The 25,728-nt window shown below is 43.5% G+C and overlaps 1 protein-coding gene across 1 annotated transcript in view; it reads left to right on the top strand.

Moving 5' to 3' along the window:
- The window catches only part of LOC138448990 (zinc finger protein 436-like), a 555,369-nt gene extending 530,472 nt beyond the window's left edge, over window positions 1-24,897 (top strand). The window contains exon 9 of the mRNA XM_069604735.1: window positions 18,041-24,897. Within this exon, the coding sequence (XP_069460836.1) occupies window positions 18,041-18,843 (803 nt within the window). The 3' untranslated portion in view covers window positions 18,844-24,897. The remainder of the gene's footprint in view (window positions 1-18,040) is intronic.
- Window positions 24,898-25,728: the final 831 nt, after the last annotated feature.

Below are 25,728 nucleotides of genomic sequence, written 5' to 3'. Positions count from 1 at the left end.
CATCCTACTGTTCCTTAAAAACACCACCGCCTCACTCCCAAAAGTATTAGAGAGATTATGAGCATTTGCCAATATATCGGGTTTCAGCAATAACTACACAAAATCCAAGGCCCTAAATATAACAGAGCAAGAGGGTGTGATCGAAGAAATGAGGACACAATGCCCACTAATATGGGAACCCAAGGCATATAATACCTAGGCATCCAACTAACGAAAGAATACAAAAACCTATATGGGACAAATATTACACCACTATGGAAACAGCGGAGGGAAGATCTACACAAATGGGACACTCAGGAACTGTCCTGGTTTGGACGCATTGCTGCACGTAAAATGACGCTACTACCCTGCCTGCTATATGTGGTGAGCTCCCTCCCGGTTGATATCCCCCCCCCAGGACGAGCAAGTTCCTACAAAAGGAAGTAGCTGCTTTTGTGTGGCATGGGGGAAAGCCCCGAGTACAAAACAATATCCTGACCCGACCACCACTATTGGGAGGACTTTGGGGTTCCCGACATTGAACGTTATATACTGTCAGCCCAATTGGCACCAATGCTAAAATGGATGGGAGGGAACACACTTGGTGGTTGGATGGGAATAGAGCAAGGAGTGACCACCATCCCCCTAAGTACACTACATGAGCTCCGGACAGGAGCTAGGGAAGCAGAGGACGCCTGCTGGAAGCTACCCGAGTATTACTGAAGGGATGGGACAAAGCACTCAGGAAACAGCACATCACACCGGGCCTAGGACCCTTTACCCCAGTGGCACATAATCAAGACTTTACCCCGGTCAAGAAAAATAGGTTCTGGGTGAATTGGGGACAAACACAGATAATCCATCTGAAGGATTTCTTTCGGGAGGGATCCCCCTTAGTATTCGAGGACTGTAAGCAAAAAGTTGGCAAAGGGGAAAGATGTAGACGTATCCAAATAAGGCACTGGATCTGGCAGAAGGAGGAGCAGAAGAAAGCAGCTACCAGAGCCCAAATAGGATTGGAATTCACCCTGCAGGAAGGCGTGATCTCAAGGGCACTAGCAAGAATGTACAAACTATTAGACAAAGCACTAGTGGGGGACAGACTCTCATACAAGGATAACTGGGAGAGGGACCTGGGCGCTCCCGTCACTGAAAAGGACTGGGGACAAATCTGGAGGAGGGCACACAAGACATCTAAATGCATGGCTATTGAAGAGACTGCGTAAAAAATATGTAGCAGGTGATACTTAACTCTACGCAGACTCCACAAAATTAACCTCTCCTACTCCCCAGACTGTCGGAGATAATGTGGAAACAAGGGGGACGTATACCATATGTGGTACAGGCCCCAAGGCCGTAATGTACTGGAAAGAAGCCCTGGGACACATAAGAGTAATGTTGAAATGTTGTTACTAAGGATGTTCTCAGGAATCAACACAGAATCACAAACATCAGTATAAAGTCATAATGGTTACCTGGAATTGAGTGTGAAATACCTACCAAAGCCATAAAACTGTTAATGACATGTAACTCTGATTGTGTGCGAAAATGAAAATAAAGTTTTGAGAAAAAAAAACAATGCAGAACTTTTAGAACTCAACTGTCTTCCCAGTGAAGTAAGTGAAGTAAATGACTGTTTACCCGATATCGAACGGAAAGCAAATAACTGTTTACTAAATGCAGAGACGGCAGTACTACCAGCTGAAACTCAGGCCCTAGTGCATAATAATGAAAGCATGTTGATGCCGGCCTTGTATTCGCAAGTTGTAACTGAAGGTCTTTGTTATTTAAAGAGGTGCCCAATTGCTAAGGAGGTGATAGGAAATGTTGATCATGTGACGAATGAATTAAGTGAAAAGGAACATGGAAGTGATGTGAATGACGCAGATGAAAAAAAAAACACAGAACTAGATGTTAACTATGCTAATGCTCTGGAGGGGAGTGAGGGTGACGAGTATGTACCGGAAACACAATTGAATCAGGCAGGGCAAATACAGAGTGACAAGGAAGTGGTGAATGAACTGAACTAGCATCACCAATACTAGGCTGTAGAGTGGAAAATCTGAGGATGAATTCATCTGAATCCTTAGATGAATCCTACTTTAGACCGACTCAGAGGCCATCCTTTGGCTTTAAAAACTCAAGTGTCCTGCCAGTTGAAATTACACTTGCGGCCATGAATAATGGTTTATTTAGCATTACGAAGTTATATGAGCATCTGGAATCAAAATTTGAAAATAACACTAGCGTATTAACAATCTTAAATACTAACTTTGAACAGGTTTTAAATCAAGTAAACCTAAAAAAGCAGGAGATACAAAACCTACTAAATGAAAGAAGTCGAGACAATTTGGACTGCTTTGGAGACAAAGTGGAGCCTAGGAGTTGGTCCTTAAGTAAACAATGACCTTGAACATTTGGAGCAGAAAGAATATGAATGTGACACAGAAGAGGTGCCTCACGAGAAGAATTTAATCACCATAGATGAGGGAGATAGTGTAGAAATAGTTGAAAACCGGTCAAGTGAACAACCTGCACTAAATGGTATGAACGGTGAATCCAATATAAATAGCAACAGCCAACCACAAGCAGATGAAGGGACATATGAAATGTTTCAACCATAGCGCAAACATAAAAATAAAAAAAACTGTGGAAAACAGAATAAGAAAACCAAAAAATCAAGCTTAGCAACCAAACTGCAAATAAAAGGACATTTTTAAAATCAATAACTCTACCCAATAATAATCAAGGTAATAGGAAAGAAAAGCAATCAAAATCAGATAGTAGCAAAACCCATGAAGATAATGTGGAGGAAGATGAAGCCGCACAACCGAGTGAACAGGAATCATGTAAGTCCTCAACAACAGAGGATGAGGGAGGAATAAATGATCTAATGGATTTAAGTACATATCCAGAAAACAGATGGGTTGACCACTTCACCAGACTATTTCAAATCAAGGAGGAAGTCTCTAAGAAGCAAGTAAGAAACAATACAGACAAGACATGCTTGATTATTGACTTAGATGGCATAAAAATAGCCATTTGGAAACTGAGTACATCGAGGGCTCCTGGCCCCGACAGAGTCTCAAGGTGACATCTTAAAAAGGCACCCTGATAAGTGGGCTATGATAGTATGCCGTGTCTATGAACCAATCACTAAAACAAGTTTAATCCCCGAATCCTGGAAACAATCTATTATATTGCCTGTATATAAAAAGGGTGACGGGTTAAATCCAATTAATTACAGGCCTTTAGCCCTACTAGATTCGGCAGGAAAAATCTATGCCAGATTTGTATTGGCTGCGCTGAACAAATGGCTAGAAGCTGTCATGCCCCGCATTCCTGCTTACAGACGTCCGGGGGCGTCGATTTCCATGTGGAAGCTGCCCTGGCGACTGCTTTCAGTTCGTGGAATACGCCGCACTATATTATCCAGCATTCCTTCTTCCCGCGGTCACGTGAAGCGCACGCAACGTGTCTTGCGTCCTGGAAATGATACCAGTATTTAGTACGGCGTATCCCTGCAACGGTTGCTCCTAAACTAAATAATTAGTTCGAGTGCCCGATTTATTGACATCCTGATTCCTGTGTTTCCTTGACCCGGCTTATGCTTTAAGGATTACTCTAGAACGTTTTTTCCCCTACGATTTCTGGCGCCATTTTCCTCGGCTGTTTTCCCTTGGTAAACGAACTCACGGCTTTTCCAAACGGACTGTTTCCCTCTTGCCCTTGTTTGTTGTGACGCCTTGGAATTTGTTAACCTCAAGTTCAAAGCAATACAGAACATTAGGAAAATCTGAACTAAACCTCTATTCAAGTTTCTTTTCTCTCTACTGGCTGCTAACTCCACTGGCTTTCTGAACCCTTCAACCTCACTTGTGTCACAAGCCCACAAAACACTCCTTTTCTGGATCTATCATCAACGCTGCTCTCATCACAAGAAACATTGCTCTACACATCGAAGTGACCGATTGGACGCTCTCCTGATTTGGTGGTCACTACTTGGATTGGATATTTTCACTTTGGGGACGCTTTGCTGAATTCCTTGGGGATTATATTTGGACTATCTAGTTGCGCCCTCGTGCCGTTCGGGTTAGGTGGATTATTGCACAGACTTCCTTCAACTGAGACTTTCTTCCTTCTTCACCTTGTCATCACTTTGCTGAACTCACATAGGTTACAGGACTTCCTTTTGGCTAAGCAGGTAAGAGAGGGTAATTGCGGGTGGGTGATTGCTGCACTTTGGTAACTCTGGCTGCTCTCTTGAACCATCGTTTTTGCTTTGTTCCCTTAGCTCTGTTGTCGCTGCACCTGCCTTTTTCACTCAAGCCCCTGGCCTGTTAGTTATAGTTTATTTCTACAGGCTGCGCTCTTGGGGGGAAAATCTTGTTAACATCGCGTTCAAGATATCCCAGAGCAGAGGGGCTCCCAAGGTGGATGCTGATTCTGTATCCTTTATAAATCTGTATCCTTTTTCAAGTTGTGTTAAAGTGTGACAGAAGCAAACAATCTGAAAGATCACAAGCAAGCTGGATTCATAGCAGGAATAGGAACCACTGTGAACATGCTGATCATGAATGCCCTGAAACATAAGGCGATAAAAGCAAAGAGACCCATATATGCTGCATTCATTGATTACAAACAGGCTTTTGATACTGTTTCATGTACCAAATTATGGAACAAGTTAATGAAAGCAGGCTGTCCAAATTATATAGTAGAATTAATCCGACAATTCTATACCGACACTTCAATAAGAATAAAATTAAACAGGGAAGGTTATCTCTCTAGACCTATTCTAACGAATCACGGACTTAAACAAGTATGTCTGTTTACTTCTACCTTGTTTAACTACTTCATAAGTGATGTATTAGTAAGTTTGAATCAAGTAAGAACCTTTCCTCCTAAACTAAATCATATCGAAATTAGACATCTATTATATGCAGATGATCTTATAATATTAGATCAGACTCCCATAGGCCTATATAGATCCCTGTGTGCGCTGGAGGAACATGCTAAGAAGAATAATCTAAAGATAAATAATATATGATAATAGGAAGCTCCAGAATAGCAGTAAGTAAACTAAAAGAATGATGGAAGATTGAAGGAAAACAAATTAAGGTAGTTGACAAGTTCAAATATCACAAATCCCCTCCCTTCCTTCCCCTTCTTCTCGCTCCCACTGATCTCAAATTAGACATTTTAAACCTTCCTTCCCTACCTCCTCTCCCCTCCCTTCCCTCTTCCCCTCCATCCAAGTAAATTGTTCTACATATCGTATCACTGGTTTGTTTAATGATTGTAAATATGCTTCATTATTGTACCTTTTTATACTGTAAAGCGCTTTGGATTAAAGTGCTATATAAACCTAATAAACATAAACAAATATTTGGGTATAAATCTGAACACATGTAAGGCAGATACATCATATAAAGAAGATCTGAAATACAAAATGAACACGATGACAGCCTAAGCTAAAATGATTCAATCGAAATATGGAAAATTTACAGATATGCCAGTCATTACTTACTATAACCAGAAAACATCCCCACAATAACATATGGAGCAGCTAGTAAGACACTAAAAGAACAACCTAAGTGGCCGACGTTAGATTCTGGAGGAAAATACTACACCTCCCGAAGAGCTTTCCTATGCCTGTAATTAGGCGTGAACTAGGTCTAAAGTCCTTGGAATCAGTTGTTGAATGGAATAAAATTATGCTGTATGGTAAATGTAAGAAGAAGGAGAAATACAAAAACACAGTCATAAACATTATAACGGAAGCACTTAAGGATGAAGGCGAGGACATGCTAAATGAGTGCTAAGGAGATTGTAAAGAATTAATGAATAAGACCGATATTAGCATTGAGCTGTTAGAATGCAACCCTAGAATGCAACCCTAACAGGGCCAAGCAGAACATGTGGGATTGTGATTGGATCAATACATTAACCCAGTGTAGAAGATACCAGATATCTAAAATAGGGCATTTTGGGCTTAAAAAAAGAAATGAAATACCAAGTTATTGTAATAAACACCCTGATATACAATACCGGACTAAGGTAATGAGGTTTAGATTGGATCTATGGCCGACCAGAATGAGGAGTGTGGCGTGGAACCAAAACACCTTATAGGAATTGTAGATAATGTGACACACGTCTTGAGACAATTAGACACTTAATAATTGACTGTAAAGTATTGGGTAATCTAAGAAAGGAATACTTTCACAACTATTTTAAAGAGTATAGAGATTTGGACAAGAAGATTGTGTTGGATAAGATGCAAAGTGTGCAAAGCATCTCCCTTAATCTAGCAGTTATAAGATATTTAGAAAAACCTGAGCTTCATGGGTATCCGTCCTGAGGAAATGAAACAGATCATGAAAGATAATTAAATCAAAAATGATAGGAGGGAACTGCTAAATTAAGAATGACTGTGTGTATAGGGATATGTGTTGCGCACGCTAATCTGAATAACCAAGTGATACAATCTGGAGAATTAATGGGTCGGGAGTAGAGTGATTGCGCTATGCCCCTCCAATTAATGCATTGCCTGCTTATGAATTACTTTAACATTTTAGTAAGAAACTGGAAGAGTTGTTTCTAAGTCAAGGTGTTAAATCCTTTTATTCATGTGCTGATGGTCAACCAACACGTGTTTCGGCCTGTGGTCGTCCTCAGGGCTGACATAGAAATCAAATCCAGAATGTTCCCGAATTATCCAGAACGTTAAGACAAGAAATAATGTTAAACCATTATCAGAGAAACCCCAACCAATATGGGGAAGTAGAAAAAGAAACAATACAATTGTATTAGCAAATCAAAGCATATGGTTAACATAACACCAAGTTATCCGGTTAGATAGGTTCCCGGATATACAGACAGGTTCAGTAAGTGAAATTAAATTGGATGGTTACATACCCAAAATTATGTCATCCATGTAGGGTTAGGTGGGAGCAGGAAAAATAAAACAAAAATACATCTTTTATAGAAATGACATACTGTTGGTAGCCTGGTATAACTATAAGATGTTGTCCAAGGGTGTTTAAATGTGAGAACCAATTCTTGCACATGCACCTTTCATCACTATAACGCCCGGAAACAATGCAGAAAGAACCACAATTGGATTGTGTAGTAATTAATGTGCTCATAATTAGCAATGCGTGCAAAACAAACAGTGATGAAGCCATTATTAAGCCCACTCTGTGTATTGAATGAGTGGCATGCCTAGTGTAGGCACTCACCTAAGTATTCCTAGTGGCAAGTTAGTTGGCCTGTTGATCAAATATGAGAACAGATTAATGGTTTGTCTAATACTTGCAACATAATAAATAATTTGAAATCAAACAAACCCTTTCTTTGTCCTATTTACAGATGGACCAGCTTATAGTCTGATGGTATCCTGTATGCAATTGTCAATCCTTTGAATAGCGTTAAGTGCAACCTGCACCGTATACCAATAAAAAGTATGAGGAAATGTTGCAATTGTATGTGATGTGAATAGTAGTCTTCCACATTGCTAATCAATCTATGAGTATACACTTACCCCTTGGAGGCTGTCTCCTGAGTTAGGTGCGTTCATATGTTTGTCAGAAAGTCAGGAACTCGAATGTTCAGGATGCCCACTCTTTGTCATGCATAATTGTAAACTATACAAGAAAACCAATGATTGGTATAAAAGTGTATTCCCAATGTTGAAAATGTAATTAAAAATGTGCCAAAAGAGAGTCCGGTAATAATCAATCTTACCCCAAACAAAAGGTTAGCTCCTAATTCGAGTAAATTCTGTGGCATATCTCAGTAAATGCGTGTTGTTTTTATAAAATGGTCTGATTCAATTATCAAGAGGTTGCTCCTTGATGTGCATCAGAAAGGCAATAGGAATAGGTGTAAGGCGTGATGTGTGCCTGACATTCCAGAAAGTGGAAAATAATTCAGATCGTACGCAAATGAAGATTATCTTACCATTATGATGTCTTCAGGTTCTAATACCTGCGCTGTAACGCGTGTGCGAACACCGCAAACACCATTCATATATCAGTGAAGCTGTTACTCGAATGCGTGTGATGTCACACACAGCCTGTCGTAGCCACGTGCAGCGTCATATGCCTGCGATCTGTGATGTCATATATTTGCATGCTTTTGAGGCATGCACAATAGCACTAAATGTGACTTGAGTGATGTTAGGTGCAATATTGGAATGTGTTTGATCCAGTCAGTACGTATCAGGCTGCCTGCCAAAATGCAGCAAGTAACGTGTAAGGAACTACATTTTTAAATATAATAGTTCATTAGTGTGAAGAAAGCGGCTATAAAGGGCAAAACTGCTTATGAAATTGTTAATGTGTTGCCGTTAGGTGTTAAAAAGGCGTGTAATGCCATGAACCAAAGGGTAAGAATCCCATAGAGGAGCCTCATTAAGTGATGTCAACCACGTTTACAATATGCTAATAAATGTATAAGTGAAAGGTACATGGATTTATTGAATGCTAGCTTGGTTAAGAGTATAACAATTTCAGATTGTTAGTTACGAATTTTTCCAAAATGTCATGTACGATTACAATATGCTAACCAATGTATCTGATGGTAAAGTGAACTCTGCCAAATAAATGAAAGATACATGGAACCACTGAATGTTAGCTTGGTTAAGCATATAACAATTTATGATTGTTAGTTACTAATTTGCCCAAATAAAAATTGGGAAATGGTAAATGTATTATGGAACATTGGGGCTCTCTCTGAGAATTATTCACCGGCCACATGTGAATGATAGGTGTAAGCACACAATCTACTTGTGACATAATCAATTAACAGTTCATGAACAAGAAAGTGATTATGAAGAACATATGATACAATGCGTGGGTATTTGTCCAACAAGTTACACATATTACAATTGCTAAAAGCTTGAAAATGATCATTAAGAGTGGAGTTTCAAATCACCACCGTTAGTTATAAGATATTTAGAAAACCTTGAGCTTCATGGGTATCCAGCCTGAGGAAATGAAACAGATCATGAAAGATAATTAAATCCAAAAATGATAGGAGGGAACTGCTGAATTAAGAATGACTGTGTATAGGGATATGTGTTGCCTGCTCTAATCTGAATAACCAAGTGATAAAATGTGTACTTTTAGATGTAAGATTAGATTTGATTTTAGAATATTTATGTGTGTAGTAATGCATGGGCTGTACATTTTTCTCCTTTTGTAGTTTTATATGTGTATTAGATATCTCATTTGTATTCTAATTTTAATTGTTTTATATTTGGAAAGTTGAATTTCAACTAAATCAAATAAAGAAGAAAAGTATCTGGAACATGGAGTAGGAGACTATTGAGATTGTACACACCTATATTTATTTGGGAATGTTGATATCAGATTCTTTGAATCTATGCTCGAAAACCTTGTTGGTCAGAAAATAGAAAAAGAATTCTGGCAGTATCAAACTTTATAAAACACAAGAGTAGTTTATCAATTGAGGGATTACTAAAGTTATATAAAATGTGCTTAATCCCATGTCTATCCTATGGTTTGGAAATGTACACGGTAAAGGAGGGATGGTGGATTGGAAAACTCGAAGGAAAACTGTGGCATAGAGTATTAGGTCTTCCTGAAAACATGCCTATTGAGAGTGTGATCTGTGAACTTGGTTTGATATCCCTTCCTACTTGAAGTGCATACCACGAACAGCTGTCAATGGGGGGAGAAGGGGCGTGAGAGAGAGGGAGAAAGAATGGTGTTTGGAATTTAAAAGGTAAAACGAATTAAGCGACCAGGAGGTGTTTTTTAAGAGCAAGGGTTTATGCTTTTTCTTCAGTGGGGATGATTTTCCTCATGTCTCAGTTCTGGGGTGGGGGAAATTTTCCAGACAAAGGGAGCCCTCAGTGTCCAGGGTATTCCCACCAAACCTTTTTTTTCCTGACAAGAACAACGACCAGTGTCTTGGAAGAGGAGTTATCTCTTAGATGAGGTAACCAGGTCCCTCTCCCCAGATGCAGAAGATTTTAAATTCAATTTGATCTGATACTGGAAGCCAGTGCTTGGTAATCAAGACTGGTGTAAATGAGTCACAGGGCTTATGGCGCAGGGCCAGCGGGACTGCCTTTTTAGCACTAACTGTAGTTAATGTGTTAACTACTTAGGAAGGCTTCAGTAAAGACGGTTACAGTAGTCTAGATGAGAATTGATCATGACAACCGTTACCTGTACTCTTTGCATCCTGTTCAGCCGTAGGAGTATACAATATTCAGTGATTTAATTGCAGAATATTCAAGAATATGTAATTGAAGATAATGTATGCATAGTAAGTTTGGGAAAAGGGATAATGGTTTTTTGAAGGTTGAATTTTGGGGTGGAAGGCTACTTGGGGTTAGGGGGATTTTGCTGCTGCACTAAATTGGAAGTTGGTGAAAATTAACAAACGTTCTGCAATTAAAACAAATAGCAGTAAAAGCACATGATACCATATATACGCCTTAGCATAAACAGTTGGAAATTACATGTTTAGTGATCTCCTAGATCTGCAAACAACACCAAGATTATTCAGTGTTGGAGAGACGGAGGGAATAGATCCCACGCAGGAGAGCCAATCAAAAGGCAGAGAAGGAGGAACTGAGGCTCCAAAGTAAATGATTTCTGCGTTTGACGCATTAAGGCAAAAACTGTTATCAATCACCCAGTCTTGAATTTTCAGTAAGCAGCTCAAGATGATGCTAGAGTCTGCCCCGGGTGAAGAACGTTTGAAGGCCATTTCAGTTTCGACTGCATATGCTTGGAAGTTTGCGGTCAATAAAGAAATAATGTTGGTGAGAGGTTTAAGGTCACCATTAAAAAGCAAAGAGGAGAGGGGGGCGCTGTTGCGCACGTTGGAAATGGCCGCCTGATCTAAGAGCTCCCGCTCCACCGAGAAATCCTGAGCTAGTTTATCCGTCGAGCGCTGCCTGTTTCGGCTCGGACGGGCTGGGGTGCTTGCCCGGCCGCCCGTGGGTGACCAGACAAAATCCTGAGGCCCGGGGTCGCCGAAGTTACGGCACGATTCAGATTGACCGGCGCGCGGAGTGGCAGGTATCCGGAGGCAAGCTCCAGAGCAGTCTACTACAGAGCCGCGGCGCGGCCGGAACAGCTGGGCCCAAAAGGGGAGGAGCTTTGTCCCGGCTCTGCCCTGACACTCTTCTGGCGACACGATACGGCTTCTGGGCTGCTGCGGTGTGGATGACTCTCCGGCCCGTATCTGCTTAAGGCCCGACCGGGCCCCGGTGGTGGTTCCGCAGATGCTGAGCCCCCATAGAACTCTTTACAAATCCTACAGGGCGGTGCGGGACGAGGCACCCGAAGTGAATCGCAGTAGTAATACCCACACGGACGACCGGTAAGGAGACGAGGCTGGGCGGAGAGGGGGCCCCACGGGTTGCCACGGGGTTGGCCGGGCAGCAACTAAATCGGACCCGCAACCACCCTTGTTGAGGCGGTGTGCTCAAGTCTCCGAGCGGACGGGAAACCAAACCCCTACTGATAACTGGAATACGGTGTGCTGCGCCACCTGGAACGCCATTACTCATGGGGGAACCACAGAGGCCGGCTAAGGGCACCAAGACTCCGGGGAAGCCGAGGAAGGGCCCCATGGACGCCTACACGGGGGGTCAGGGACAGGCCGCATCGGCCGACGCCCACTCGGCTGACACCGAGATCCCCGCTGCTGAATCCAGTGAGAATTTGGACAACCTAACAGCTATAGTTCAAAACGGGTTCCGCTCGATAAACACAAAGCTGGATGACATAGTCTCTACCATCGGCTCCTTAAAGGCTAGAGTGGAGAAGGAAAGCCTACGCATAACAGAAACTGAAACCCGTATCAGCACAAATGAAGACGTTATCGCGCACCATAGCCGCGATATCACCCATATTAAGGAAAGTATGACCAAGCTACAGAGCAAGTGCGAGGATCCTAGAATCGCGCTCTAGGCGCAATAATATTCGTGTGGTGGGCGTAGCGGAATCTTTTGGAAAGGCCCAAATGGAGACACATCTTGAGACACTGCTTAAAACCTTGTTTGGGCCGGAGGCCTTCTCTGAACAATTTTTGGTGGAACGAGCACATCGTACGCTGGCCCCTGCACCTAAACCAGGCGCGCCACCACGCACCATAATCGCTCGGCTTCTAAACTATAGAGACAGAGACACAGTCCTACGAAAAGCAAGAGAGGCGGGAACCCTCTACTATGAGGAAAGTCGCATACATTTCTATCCTGATTTCTCCTCTGGAGTACAAGCGAGCAGAAGGTCCTATGAGCCAGACAAGAAGCTCCTAAGAGAGCGCCAGATCCCATACGCTTTAATGTTTCCGGCAAAAATGAGGCTTCAACATGCGGGCAGGGCCCATTTCTTCGAGTCCCCAGGGGAGGCCATGCATTATATTGAAACGTCCATACCCCTTCCTCCCAGAGGGGGCAGACCAGCACAAAATAACAGGCCCAGACCCGTGGAATGAGAAGCACTTGCACGTCGACCCGGCGTGGGCCCGGGGCACATATGAATAACTGATTAAGGTACATCAGGCACTTTGGTTGGTGGAGCTGTTGGACCTGATCGGCGGCCATGTGAAGCAACATGGCCACCCGTGGAATGTTCCATAAGTTGTATGGGCTACATCGTCAAGTTGGGGGTGATGATGAGGGGGGACGGGTGGGACAGGGTGGAGGGGAAGTTATGTTCAGTTGTTGGATGGACTCAAGGGGACATTTTGTTGAAAGTTTTGGCTGCCTTCCGGAGCTACCTCTGAAAGGAGGATGGAGGGGGACGGCCTGTTGGTGGAAAAGTAAAATTTTGATCGCGGCTGGGCTGGCACTGTCTACATGGCACGAACACTATGCACTTGTCAGATTTGAAAATGGCTAACGTGGCCTCTCGGGCCCCCGGGGACGGGCTGCAGGTCAAGCTGCTGACGTGGAATGTGAGGGGATTGAACAATCCAGTTAAGGTCAGGAAGATATCCAACTACGTCTCCAGGCATAATCCACAAATACTGATGCTGCAGGAAACCCATGCAGTGGGGACAGGTAATTCTCACATCCTGCCCGGGTGGGCCCCCAGAGGTACCACACGGACTACTCTACCCAGTCCAGAGGGGTTCTCACCCTTATTCACTCAAGCCTTGGGTTCCGGGTTGGTGGGCACAAGGTCGATCCCCAGGGGAGATTTGTCATGGTCTGGGGGGAGGTGGCTAACCAACAGCTTCTCCTGGTTAATACATACGGTCCCAACATTGATGACCCGGCATTCTACCTGGTTATATATCAGATGGTTATAGCATTGGATGTCTCAGGTGTCTTGTGGGAGGGGGGACTTCAACCTGACCATTGACCCGGTACTTGATAGATCCTCTACGGTGATGAGACCCCCAAGCAGGACAGCATTGAACCTTAGACATGTCATTGCACAGCTCTCACTGGTTGATGCGTGGAGGGAGGTTCACCCGGGCAGTAGAAGATACACGTTTTATTCCTCGGTACATGATTCCGAGTCCAGGATTGATTACTGGTTGGTATCCACGCCTATGACGCCCTCTGTTGAGCGATGTGAAATCCTACCCCGCACCCTCTCCGATCACTCCCCAGTATTGTTGGAACTACTATTCCGGAACACCCCGAGTCCCTTCAGGTGGTGGAGAATGTCTGGTGGAATGTTATGTGACCCCGGGGTGGTGGAGTCACTTCATGTTGAAATTTCGGAGTTTCTGTCCAATAATATCGGATCGGTCGACAGAATCTCGATGGTATGGGAGTCATTCAAGGTCTGGATGAGGGGTCTGCTGATGTCTAGAACTACTGGTATGTTAAGGGCTGTGAGGACCGAACTATCGTCAGTTGAAGGGAAGTTAGATGCACTTGAGAAAGCATATTCAAATACGCAAGACAAGAAAGTACTAGCCGATATACACACAAATCTCCAGGAATTTGACAAGCTTGCTTTGAGGGAGGTCCGATATGTTGCGGCCCCGATTCGGGCGCGCAGGTACAGGGAGGGCAACAAGGCTGGCAGGGCGCTCTCCAACCTAATCAAACACGATAAACAACCCACACAGATCACGAGCATACGCACGCAATAGGGGAGGGTTCTCCTTGGGGATAAAGACATTAATGGGGAATTTATGGAATTTTACAAGAGGTCATACTCTAACCATGATAAGAAAACATCCGCAGAAATCAGGACCTATCTTGGGGCCCTCTCCCTCCCTGGGCTCCCGGACGAGGTGCGACTGGCAATGGACCAGCCGGTAACGATGGAAGAAATTGGGGAAGCAATCAAGGATCTATCAACAGGCAGGGTACCGGGGTCAGTTGGGTTAGGCGCCGAATTTTACAAGGAGTTCCGTGAGGAACTTGTGCCGATACTACTACAGGTGTGGGAGGAAGCGCTCAAATCCGGCAGATTGCCCTCAACTATGAGAGAGGCCATAATAGTGGTACTCCACAAGCCCAGGCGACCACCACAGGACGTTTCGTCCTACAGGCCCTTATCACTCATAAACACGGACGCTAAAATCTCTGCAAAGGTCCTGGCGAATCGCCTTCTGCCGGCAGTCCCGACCCTAGTCCACCCCGATCAAAATGGGTTTGTCCCTACTCGATCTACAGTCCTAAACCTCAGACGACTCTTTGGTATCATGGCGCAGATCGACCCCGCGAGGAGCGCGGTGGCCATATCCCTTGACGCTGAAAAAGCGTTTGACTCGGTATCGTGGGTCTATCTCCTTTCGGTGCTTGAGGCGTTTGGGGTGGGTCCCTTTATACGATACGTAAAACTCCTATATACGGAACCTGGAGCCCGGGTCCTGACCAATAAGACCATTTCCGAGATGTTCCTCCTAGAAAGGGGGACCAGACAAGGATGCCCTTTCTCGCCCCTACTATTTGCACTGACCATTGAACCTATGGCGGCCGCGGTCCGTCTTAGACACTCAGACAAAGGGATCACTATGAAGGGCTCCACCCAGCTTATTTCGCTTTACGCGGATGACACACTACTATATGTCAGGGAACCTGAGGTTAATATGGCACCCGTCATGACTGAGATCCAGGGGTTTGCAGACTATTCCGGGTACACCATAAATATGTCGAAATCAGAAATATTCCCCCTAACACCTGCCACCCTATGCCCTACAGACACAGTGGGAGTCAAGTGGTCCGCAGACCACATTAGATACCTGGGAATACTGGTCTCCAGGGACAAGCTCACACTCTACGCAGATAACCACGAGGAATCCCTACAGGCAATAGGCTCCAAGCTTCAGATCTGGGGGCGGCTCCCAATTTCATTAGCCGGCCGTGTTGCCATTCTTAAAATGGTGGTCCTCCCTAAACTTTTATACCTATTTGTTAATATTCCTATATGGCCGGGCAGGGCCTTCTTCTCCAGGCTTAGATCCATGGTGGTAACATTTCTCTGGAACGGTAAGACTGCTAGGATTAGCTGGGAGAGGATGGCGGAGCCCTATGCCTCTGGAGGGTTGGCGGCCCCCGATTTCAAACTTTATTATTACGTCTCCCAAGCTCAATTTCCGAAATATTGGTATAATGACGAGAACAACACACCCCATGCATGGATAGAGGAACACACCACACATCCCACGAATATACGGTCAGTTATTTTCGATCCAAAGTATAAAGACACATGTGCATACAATCCGGTTAGCTGCACAGTCAGGGCATGGATGGCGATATTTGAGAGGCTGGGAGTGGAAGTCCCCTACAACCCAGAGGTGCCGCTTTGGGACTTCCCGGGCATACCCCCCACGCATGATACTAACATACAGGAGTCCTGGGACCCTAACAGGGAAATTAAACTGGGTGACATGTTTGTGAATGGTGTTTTTGCAGACCGGGGTCTCTTGCTGAAGGCACTGGGGGGTGGGCCCCTGAAAACGTTGCAATACTACCGTATGAGGTCTGCATTCCAAAAGAGGTGGCCTCTCTTCCCGGATGAGCCCCCACCCCATCCATGTGTGCAATTGGTAACATCTAAAAATGGCCTGGGGATTGCTAGGTTGTACACAGCCGTGCAAGCTCATACCCTCACATTAAATCAGATAAAGGAGCAGTGGGAAGCGGATTTGCAGGGGACCATTGAAGAAAAGAAATGGGCCAACTATTGTGCGTTATCCAAGAAGGTTTTGCTTAATGCTGGTCTAAGGGTGATTCAATTTAAAATCCTGAACAGGCTACATTATACGCCGGCCAGAATCGCAAGGTTTGCACCGGATGCCTCTGACGCCTGTCCTAAATGTAATGCTCCCCAGGCTGGATCCTTTCACATGTACTGGGACTGCCCGGTACTGAGGGGATTCTGGAGGGAGGTGGCTGAGCTCCTGGAAGAATTCACTGAGGTTCCCCCCGATTTGACTCCTCAGAAATACTTGTTTGGGGACATTGGCAAGCAACCAGAGAAAATTAGAAGATTATTTAACATTGCATGCGCTATTGCCAAAAAATGTATTTTACAGAAATGGAAAAGTTCTCTCCCGCCCACCCTAAACCAGTTCCTTCAAGAACTGACACATGTCAACGAGACAGAGGAACAGTTTGTTTTAACCCGCCCCTCGGCATGCAAGCCCAAGGACATTTGGGGCCCGTTCAGATCCTATCTATGTAAAATGATTGCCGATGCTGACTCGTCTTCATAATATTGCTATGTGAAATGTAACGAATATTCTACCCCTGATGTAACTGTTAAACAATTGTGCTGTGATGTGACGACCTATACGTGACCATTAATAAAAAAGAGTTTTAGAAAAAAAAAAAAGCAAAGAGGAGAGTAGGGAGCCTCAAATAATTCAGATGTTGAGAGGCAGCCTTGGAGGAAAAAGTGTCCACATGTTCTCTGGACAGTCACTTGGTGAGGAATGAGGAAATCCAAATTAGATTCATGGCGCCTATGCCAAAAGAGTGTCCCCTTAATTGCCTAAATGTGGCTAAAACAGCTGCTGTCTAATGATGGATCTCTTAGTGTGCTGGTTATGATGGACCAGTCGGCAGCCTTCGACATTGGTAGACCATGACCTTTAGTGGGCAGACTTACATCAATTGGTGGTGATCTAGGTACCAAATAGAACTGGTGTCATTCCTTCTTGAAAATCTACATCAGATGGGTCAACTGCATCAAGTTAGCTCTTCATCAGTTGTATTAAGATGTGCCATACCTCATGGTCTTTCTTTACCCTTTCTTTACCCCCTTTACTATTTAATGTTTGCTTACGGTAGGGTGGCTCAGGAGTACCTGGACATGCTGCAAATACCCTTCTTCAGTCAAATGGGCCCATTGGTTGGGTTGAGGGTGCCAGGTGTTGCCTAAGGTCCTGCCCTTGTCAGTGTTCTATTGCTCGAGAAACCCACAGCTGGTTAATTGGTCTATCACCATAACATCCCTTTAAAAACATTGTTTTCATTGAATTTCAGTCGTTAAGTGTTCCTTAGATATCATGTCCTTTTGACAAAAGATCAATCATTGATAGATGGAGAGAAAGAATGTTTGAGAAATTACACCCGCTCACATGGTTACATTAATGAAGCATTTAAATGCAAAAAATAAAAATGTATACAGACCAGGGACCGATGAGTAACTTAATGGATTCCAAGTCCCAACATATTCTGTTCCACATCTGTCACTAAAACATATTGTGAACACATATTGAAACGCCCCCACTTGTGGTGTTGATGACATCATGGGAAGGCTTTTGGTGACAGGTTTTATTTCTAGCACTTCTAGTTCTAAAAGCTTTTCATAGTTCTATTTTACCGTATTGAATCAGCATCTGCATGTACGGTACAAAAATGCTGTTGAGTCCACTTCCCATGTTGTACATTAAACCAAGTGGCTGGATGAGGGAATGTGGGTTTCTTTAACCCCTTACGTCCCAAGGACGAGATTGCTCGTCCGAGGTGGATGGGATTCCCCATTAGGAGCATTTTTCTTGGCAGTTAAGATGTATCATTAGCTTGAACTCTTTGATTTCGTCTATTGCCTTTTATTTAAATGTTGTAAGCTAATGCTTTTTCCCTTATTTGACCCAACAGACATTTTGAAAAGGACACCAAAATATAAAGATTTGGTAAAACTCAACAGCAAATCACAAGGAGGAAAATCTACATCGGCAACAGACAAGACAAGGTCGTCCCCATTTTCCGAGAGAGAAACCTACTCTAGAAGAGAGCTGTGGTCCGGAAGCAGCAAAGGACTTGGAAATGAGATGGCTACCATGTATGACGGTGGTTTCATCAATGATATAAATTCAAAATTGCATCCCGGAGAATCCAGTGAAGTGATAGCTGACATGTTTATTAAGTGTGAGAACAACATGAGGAAAAGGGATCTCGTTTCAGGTCTACCAAACGAGGGCCCAGTCGCAAGTAAAGAATGTGAGAATAGGTTCACTCATGCAGTGGATCTTACTGAGAATCAGGGGTCACCCTCGTTACGTCCAGGACTTGGCACCATTAACGCAAAGAGAAAGAGGTCTTATCAATGTACTGAAAGTGAGAAAAATGTGGATCAGATGAAAAATCAAATGCCAAATGAGACGGCACTTACTACAGAAAACCGATATACATGTGCCAAATGTCATAAACACTTCAGTCAGATGCGGAGTCTTATTAGACACCAGACGATACATAGTAAAGAGAGGCCGCACCAGTGCACGGAGTGTGACAAAAGCTTCAACCGGCATGACAATCTTGTCAGACACCAGAGATCCCATATAAGAGACTTCCAGGCCCAGCTAGACGTCTGGCCGAACGCTATGCCACCATACGAGCTCCAAAATGAAGGGATGTTTGACCCAATACCAGCGTTCAGAACAGCGCGTTCTCCTAATTTATAGAAATACCAAACATTATCTTAATACACTCAAAAAAATATATTCTTTTTGGGGTGAAGTTGAGGCAACGAAGAGAGTGATTACATTTCCATATCATGAAAAATTATATACTGAAAGTTGTTCATTTCAATATCATGACAAATGAAATACGGGAAGTTCTTCAACTTGCTAAATTGTAAAATCAGGTAACTCACATTTTGCATAAAATTCTCAGGACCCCAAAGGGGAGGTATTTTTACTAGCTGAGCTCTGCAGGATTAGGGTTATGTGATATAAACTGGCAAGGACATATAGGTGACTGGCTTTCTCAGTTTCTAGAGACCCCAATGTCGAGTTGCACTAAAAGTGTGCAATAGTCTGTTTTTTGTTTCACCTTCGCTGTTACTTCAAAGCTGGTCAGGGCAGGAGCCAGATTCCTAACTTGTGTATTTGTTTTCTCACAAGTTGCTCATAAAGTTCCACGATTCAGGAGACCAGGGTCTCCTCTTTTTAATGCTGCACAGTGCCTTTATGAAAGTATGTTTGTTTATAAACATGAATATATCATTCTGATCAGATTAGAAGTTGGGCAATTCTGAAAGACTCAGTGCTCCCACTGGTTCGGTTGCTCAAGGCAATCCATTGTACATACTGGTAAAAGATTTGTGAATATCTTCTTGAATGTTCTTAGTTGCATTTTTTTAAAATGCTATGAATGCTCTCGATATGCTTTGTACCGATGCCCAGGTCTTTTATAATCCCCTCATTTCACGTTTGACCATTTATTCTTTGCGGACCCAAAATCCAAGTGTTTAGAGTTGTCTGTATTTGCCCAACATTTAGAAATTCTTTTAATGTTCTTAGTCACTTTGTGGGCAGATTTTCCTGAGACATCCCCTCTTATCCTTCTTCCATAAATTACCCAGCCACATGACTTCTTGATAAGCCAAACATTTCTCTTCCGTGGGATGCTTTTCACCATTACTCAGATGCATAAACCTCAAGCTAGACTGCTACCATTTACAATAATAATAAGTGGTGAAAACCAGCATGCAGGAGGTATGTTTGAAGGTATTGTTAAAAGCATGAAAGGTTGGAGGGATTCCTCCACACTTGAATACAGAGGGGTAGCTCATTCACCTCTACCCCACTCCTCACATGTGCGGCCACCAGTCTGGGCCTACTTAGTTGCACACATCCACTACAGCCTCCTTTGGTACTCTTCACTGTAGTCATTTCACTGCAATCCTTTTTCTGGGTCTTTTGGATATTATGGTTGGCAGACCTTGGCATGCACAGCCAACAAGTGGCACGATGTAGAATATTTCTGTATTATATAGCGGTTCTCCATCGCGGTTGGATGCTGCATCATTCACCAAAAGCACCCATTAAATAAGACTGCCCATGAAATGCCCCTTCCTTCTCCATTTTGCCCGCTCTGTATTTCTCTTAAGCGACAGTAGCAAGTAGCACACCCCCCGGTGGCCCTCCTTCCCAAGGAGATTCTTCCATGCAGTCTCTCCCATTGTTATCCATTTGGAAAGTGATATTTACTCAATTTAATGCAGATTTGTAGACGTTATCAGACAGTTTGTTTGTTTGTTTGTTTTATTATTTATATTGCGCAATTATACCCAAGGGCATCAGGGCGCAGCAGTTACAAGAATATGCGAAGCTTAGTTACAGGTATAAATGTACACATTGACAGTAAGGAGTATATACAGACTGGTAGGGAGGGCAGACAAAGTAAGCAGTAAAAAACAGAATTACAAGAGTGGGCACACATGTTACATGGTGTGCAGATGGCGAGAAAGAAGCCATAGCATTAACCACCTAGGTGGTCGTTCAGTTTCAACCACGATGTTACCTTAGCGCGGAAGTGCAAATAGGGCATGTCTATTTTCAGGTTAGGAGGCAGGGAGTTCCAAAGTTTTGCTGCCTTTACCGTGAAGCTGTTGCCTCCTATAGTAGCAAGTTTGAAGTGTGGGATGGAAAGGCAGTCTTTGTATGCAGTTCTGAGGGGTCTCGAGGAGGCTTGTCTGTGGAATATGTTGATCAGGTAGATCGGTTACGTTGGGGCCAGTAGTAGGATAATAGAATAAACAATCATGCTCTAAAATTCCTGGCCTACAGCTGTACACCATTTCTGAGTATGTTCTGAAGTTGTGTGGCCTGTAACATGAAAGCAACGAACTAGCCCCTTATTAAGCTTGATTAAGAGACTGTTAGGAAAGTGAGAGACTAAAGGGACGCAATGATAATATCTTATTATAGACCACTTTGATGCCATCTACCATTCTCTGCCTTGGAACTTGTAGCAGATAGTGTACATGGTCATGTTACTTAAGGAGTCCATATCTTGCTCTTATTTGGTAACTCTGCAATGTAATGTCGGCAAGACAAGATAGCACTCTGTCATCAGGACTTCCAGTTCAGAGGGATAGGAAATGGTGCCCGAGGAGAAAATCTAGTCACAAATAATACAGGAATAGAGCAGATGTGCAATACATCAATCTGAAGGGTTGCGTCTTGGGGCTCTATATATTTATTGAGCAATCAAATATTTCTGCAATTGTTTGCTATGTTCATTACCCTTCCTTGTACAAAGAGTTGTGAGGGCTCTCTATCCCCTTCTGCTTCATTGTGTGACCGTACAGTGTTTTCCCCTTGAATGTACTTCATTCTGCCATCAGAACCTGACCAATGCAATAATGGTTGCCAAGTCAGTTCCAAAACCTGAGCAACTCCCTAGGGCCAACCCCGCCTGCTAGCAAACGATATCACATGTTGAAGCAGCAGCTAACATTTATGGAACGCTTCTGTGCTTCTCATTGATGGAGTAGATAGAAGATGCGTCTCCGACATTGTTCATGAATGGCGAGGGTAGAATAGAGTAGCTCTTGCATCTATTTTTAGTTGCATCCATATATGAGAAGGTCAAAAAGGCAACAAATTAGATGTATATACCATTGATCCACATTTGATGTGGTTGCTAGGGACAGATTACGGACCATCTCGATTGCCTTAGCGACTGTCAAATGATTTGTATATGCAACCATTTACCTGCACCCAGATTCTTGACCCTCAACCCCTGGTAAGCTTAGAGGATGCCTGCAAAACTATGTGCTTGAATTATTGTCGTCGCTTACTTATGGTAGGAATAGCCAATTGATAGGGGTTACTCCCTGTCACCGAGGCGGGTGTAAATGAAAGGTCATAATTCTGCTATTGGAAGATAATGATGTACTTTTGACCACTTTTTGCTTAGTATCTTGGGAGCGTATTCGCAAAAGGCACCCGCCAAAATTCATAAAGTAAGAGTAATGGTCATGGATCTGAGAAACACTTTTTCAGAAGAGGTGCTTCATTTAAAGGTACTCTCTAGATTCAAGCTCAACACTTGAAATTCTCACAAATACTGAATGTCACTAAATCGCAAACTGTACTTTCACAAATTAACAGCGAGTATTCAAGTACAACTACGGTAGTTGGTCTTTAGTACCTACCTTTTCACCCAATCTTGCCAGCTAACTCTGTGGCAGCTACCTTGTATGCAAGTGAGCTCTCGGAATTCACAGACTGCATGAAAGAAAACGCTATGAGCGATCCTTGGTGGTTGCCATGGCCATGCCAACAGACAGGTGGCACTGAGAGTCAGGGCTAGGAAACAGTGTTGATTTATCTGAGGAAATTCCTCATTAAATTGTCATTCCAACAATTCCCACTAGGTACATTGACACTGACAGGTGCTTGTAAAATAAGGTCCCAGCAATTGTCTGACTAATGGTGTGGGTCATTACATTAATTACTTTACCGCAGGGGTCTGCAACCTTTGGCTCTCTAGATGTTTTGGACTGTAGCTCCCATTGACCATAGGAGCAGCAGCATCAATGGTTGAGGGATCATGGGAGACCTGGTTCATCAGGCAAGCCACAGGCTGCAGCCCCCTGCATTATCCCAATTGATCATCAATGTGAATTTTAAAAAAATGCAGTGAAAACAATTACACACAGAATTTACTCTATTATCAACTATGTTGTATACCCATTCACAAATTATTTGTCCCCTTAGACGCTTATGCTGCCAACCCACTGATCATTCTGTTGCTTCTCTGAGCTCCTTAACAAAGCTTATATCGGGTCTCATGAGTAATGTCAGAAAGAGCATTAACAGGTTGACCTACTTAGCACACCTGTGACTAAAGTTATAGTACTCCTACTGCTTCGGCTATCTGAAAGCTTTGGCACTGTTGACCACTGGGTGCTCTTCAAAGATCTGTCTGAATTTGATATAAAAGAGTCAGCGATTGGATTCATTCTCATCTGACCAACAGAAACCAGTCTATGGGCCTCATTACGAATGTGGCAGTAAGGCAACAACGGCGCTGGTAGTGGTACTGGCGCCGTTCTTACCATACCGCCACATTAGGAGTTCTGCTTGCGCGTGCCGCTCTGCACGCCTGGTCAGACCAGGCGTGCAGAGGGGCACCCGCGATTGCACGGGCACCATTAGAAACGGTGCCGGTGCAACCATGCTCCCCACCCCCATTCTGCCCTATGGGGCAAAATGGGGATCGGGAGCCCGGCCATACCGGCACCCGCGAATGGGCAATTACCGGCCCATTCAACTCGTAATGGGCCGGTAATGGCCCATTTGCGGGTGCCATTGCCGGTAGTGAGTTTGGCGGTAGCCGTGCCCTTATTAAGCGCACGACTACCGCCAAACTCGTAATGAGGCCCTATATATTAATTTAAAAATTCCCCTTCCCATTTGGGGTGCCCCAAGGGTCTACTCAATACCCCGTTTTAATATTTATATGTGCCTTTTGATCAAACTGATCTAAGCTTTCCATTCTCATGTATGCAGAGGATACTCAGCTCTTCCTCCACCTGAATGGGGAGCCGGAGGTTTGCTTCACCTACTTCCAAAAGTGTCCATCGGATGTAGCATCTTGGATGCTTCACAAATGACTTCAATTAAACAATACACCTGAAGCAAACAATAAGGAAAGAAAGAGAGTCTACTTTCAACTAAAGGCATAGGAGAGAGCTCCACGTTTGCGACTGACTTCAATGGCGGAAAAAAACAATCGGAGGGACCTCGACACGTGAAGGACCATGGGTACAGTACACGTCACACTAGGGATAGTATTACTAACACGCCCTCTCGACGTCCGTTTTCAAATTTCGAAAAAACAAATCTTCTAATACTCTGTGACTACCCCTAGGTGTCGGACTATGCAGAGCATGTGATCTAAGCAGATCCACAAGCTCCAGAAACCTGTTTACTAGTAATTCTAAAGGCTTTCCGTCCATGCTCTCACCCAGTTGGATACAGTGATGAGACTTGACATCATAATTGAAGCTTTCCTGCCTTTAGGTCCACAAATGTAGTCTGTCAATCATGCTTCTTCCAGTTACTGTTGAAATCTTTTTAATATGCTTTTTCTTTACATTTTCCCACAGAAATTCACTATTGTCACTCCCTTTGTTTAATTGTGTTTGGACTACTGTCATTGAGTTTCTCAGTTTTTCAAAGCCACCTATTGCAAGTCTAAATTCTGCTTGATCTGTCCAGTGACACAGCAATGTCCTTTGCTTTTGTGTTGACGTATGGGTAACGGTGTATAATTGAGAAGTATATGCAAGCGTAAAGGGCAGGAGATGGGGAGCAAATGCCAAAATAAGAGGAGCAAGGGATAAAAACACTCTTTAAATAATTAATTGGTATAAGCATGTTTGAAGAGATGCATCTTCAAAGCCACCCAGGACCGCGAGTGATCTGATGAGTTATTTGGATGTAGGCCCAGGCCATTTTTTGCAAGGCTGCATTTGTGGGAGATTTGGCCTTAACTTTTTTTTTATTGATTTCCATGTAGCACTCAATCCTTTGATTAGAATTTAACTAATGCAGTATTTACTTGTGAATTATTTTACATTAAAGCTATTTTGAACTTGTATTGATGAATGTGTTTGCATATATATGACAACTTTGTTAATGAGATGTTTAATTATCTGTATTTTATGTTGTATGACGTTTGTATTATCAGAAATAAACGGTCATTGACTTACTGATTTATTATGGTTTCTCACATTACATTGTGGTACACTGAATAGAATGGTCAGAGACGTCTAGGGCGTCTTAGCCACACAGATACAAATATCTTTACTGCATGCATACTGACACGAATCCAAGTAGGCTTGACATCAGATGAATACATGTTTAAGGAGAAGTAGAGTGGTGGCACAAAATAAACCCCTTGAAACCACTCCCCAGATCCACAGGGGCAACAGAGTGGTTTCTCCTGAGCAAAACTGTTTAACAAGAAGCAGGATTACGTTTTAAGCAGCAGGTTTTGGTTTGGTTTTGTAACACTCAATCTGAAGGTCCTCCCTTGAGAGGTTATCCTTTTCTTAGTCACACACAATCTTGAGCTCCTTTTGCTAGTACTTTGTGTCCTTTGCTCCTGGGAGACCCCTTGCTTGAGTCTCAGTGCTCACCTCCTCCTTGATTAAGACCATCTGCCATCTTTGAATTACCATCTGGCCTGGTTGTTCCTGCAGAGCTCTGCATCCAGCTCAGCACTGCTCAGCACAGAAAAATAAAGAGTTCTCAGTGCGTGGTTGGCTAAGCAAGATCTCTGACTGCGGGGAGCAGCTGTTTCAATAATGGATAAAACATTTCCCAGATTCCAATATTTCTGGCACAAATGTATTTTTAGGGGCAGGACTTGGTAAACACTTCCTCCATGGTGGCCAGTGTTACATTATGAGGGGTTATAAATAGTATGCAAGGATACCTCCCCGTAGATGGTCGGATATCACATCTACTGTATTGGTGCCTTATGGGAACAGTTGTAACACAATGGTGCTGGTGTTTTGGGGTTCCCTACACACTGGATCTTCTCTT

Source organism: Ambystoma mexicanum, chromosome 1p (genome assembly GCF_040938575.1).
Source record: "Ambystoma mexicanum isolate Mex_15411 chromosome 1p, UKY_AmexF1_1, whole genome shotgun sequence".
NCBI classification, from domain to species: Eukaryota; Metazoa; Chordata; class Amphibia; order Caudata; family Ambystomatidae; genus Ambystoma; species Ambystoma mexicanum.
The sequence above is the reverse complement of the archived record's forward strand: the minus strand, read 5'-3'. Positions and strand labels throughout refer to the sequence as shown.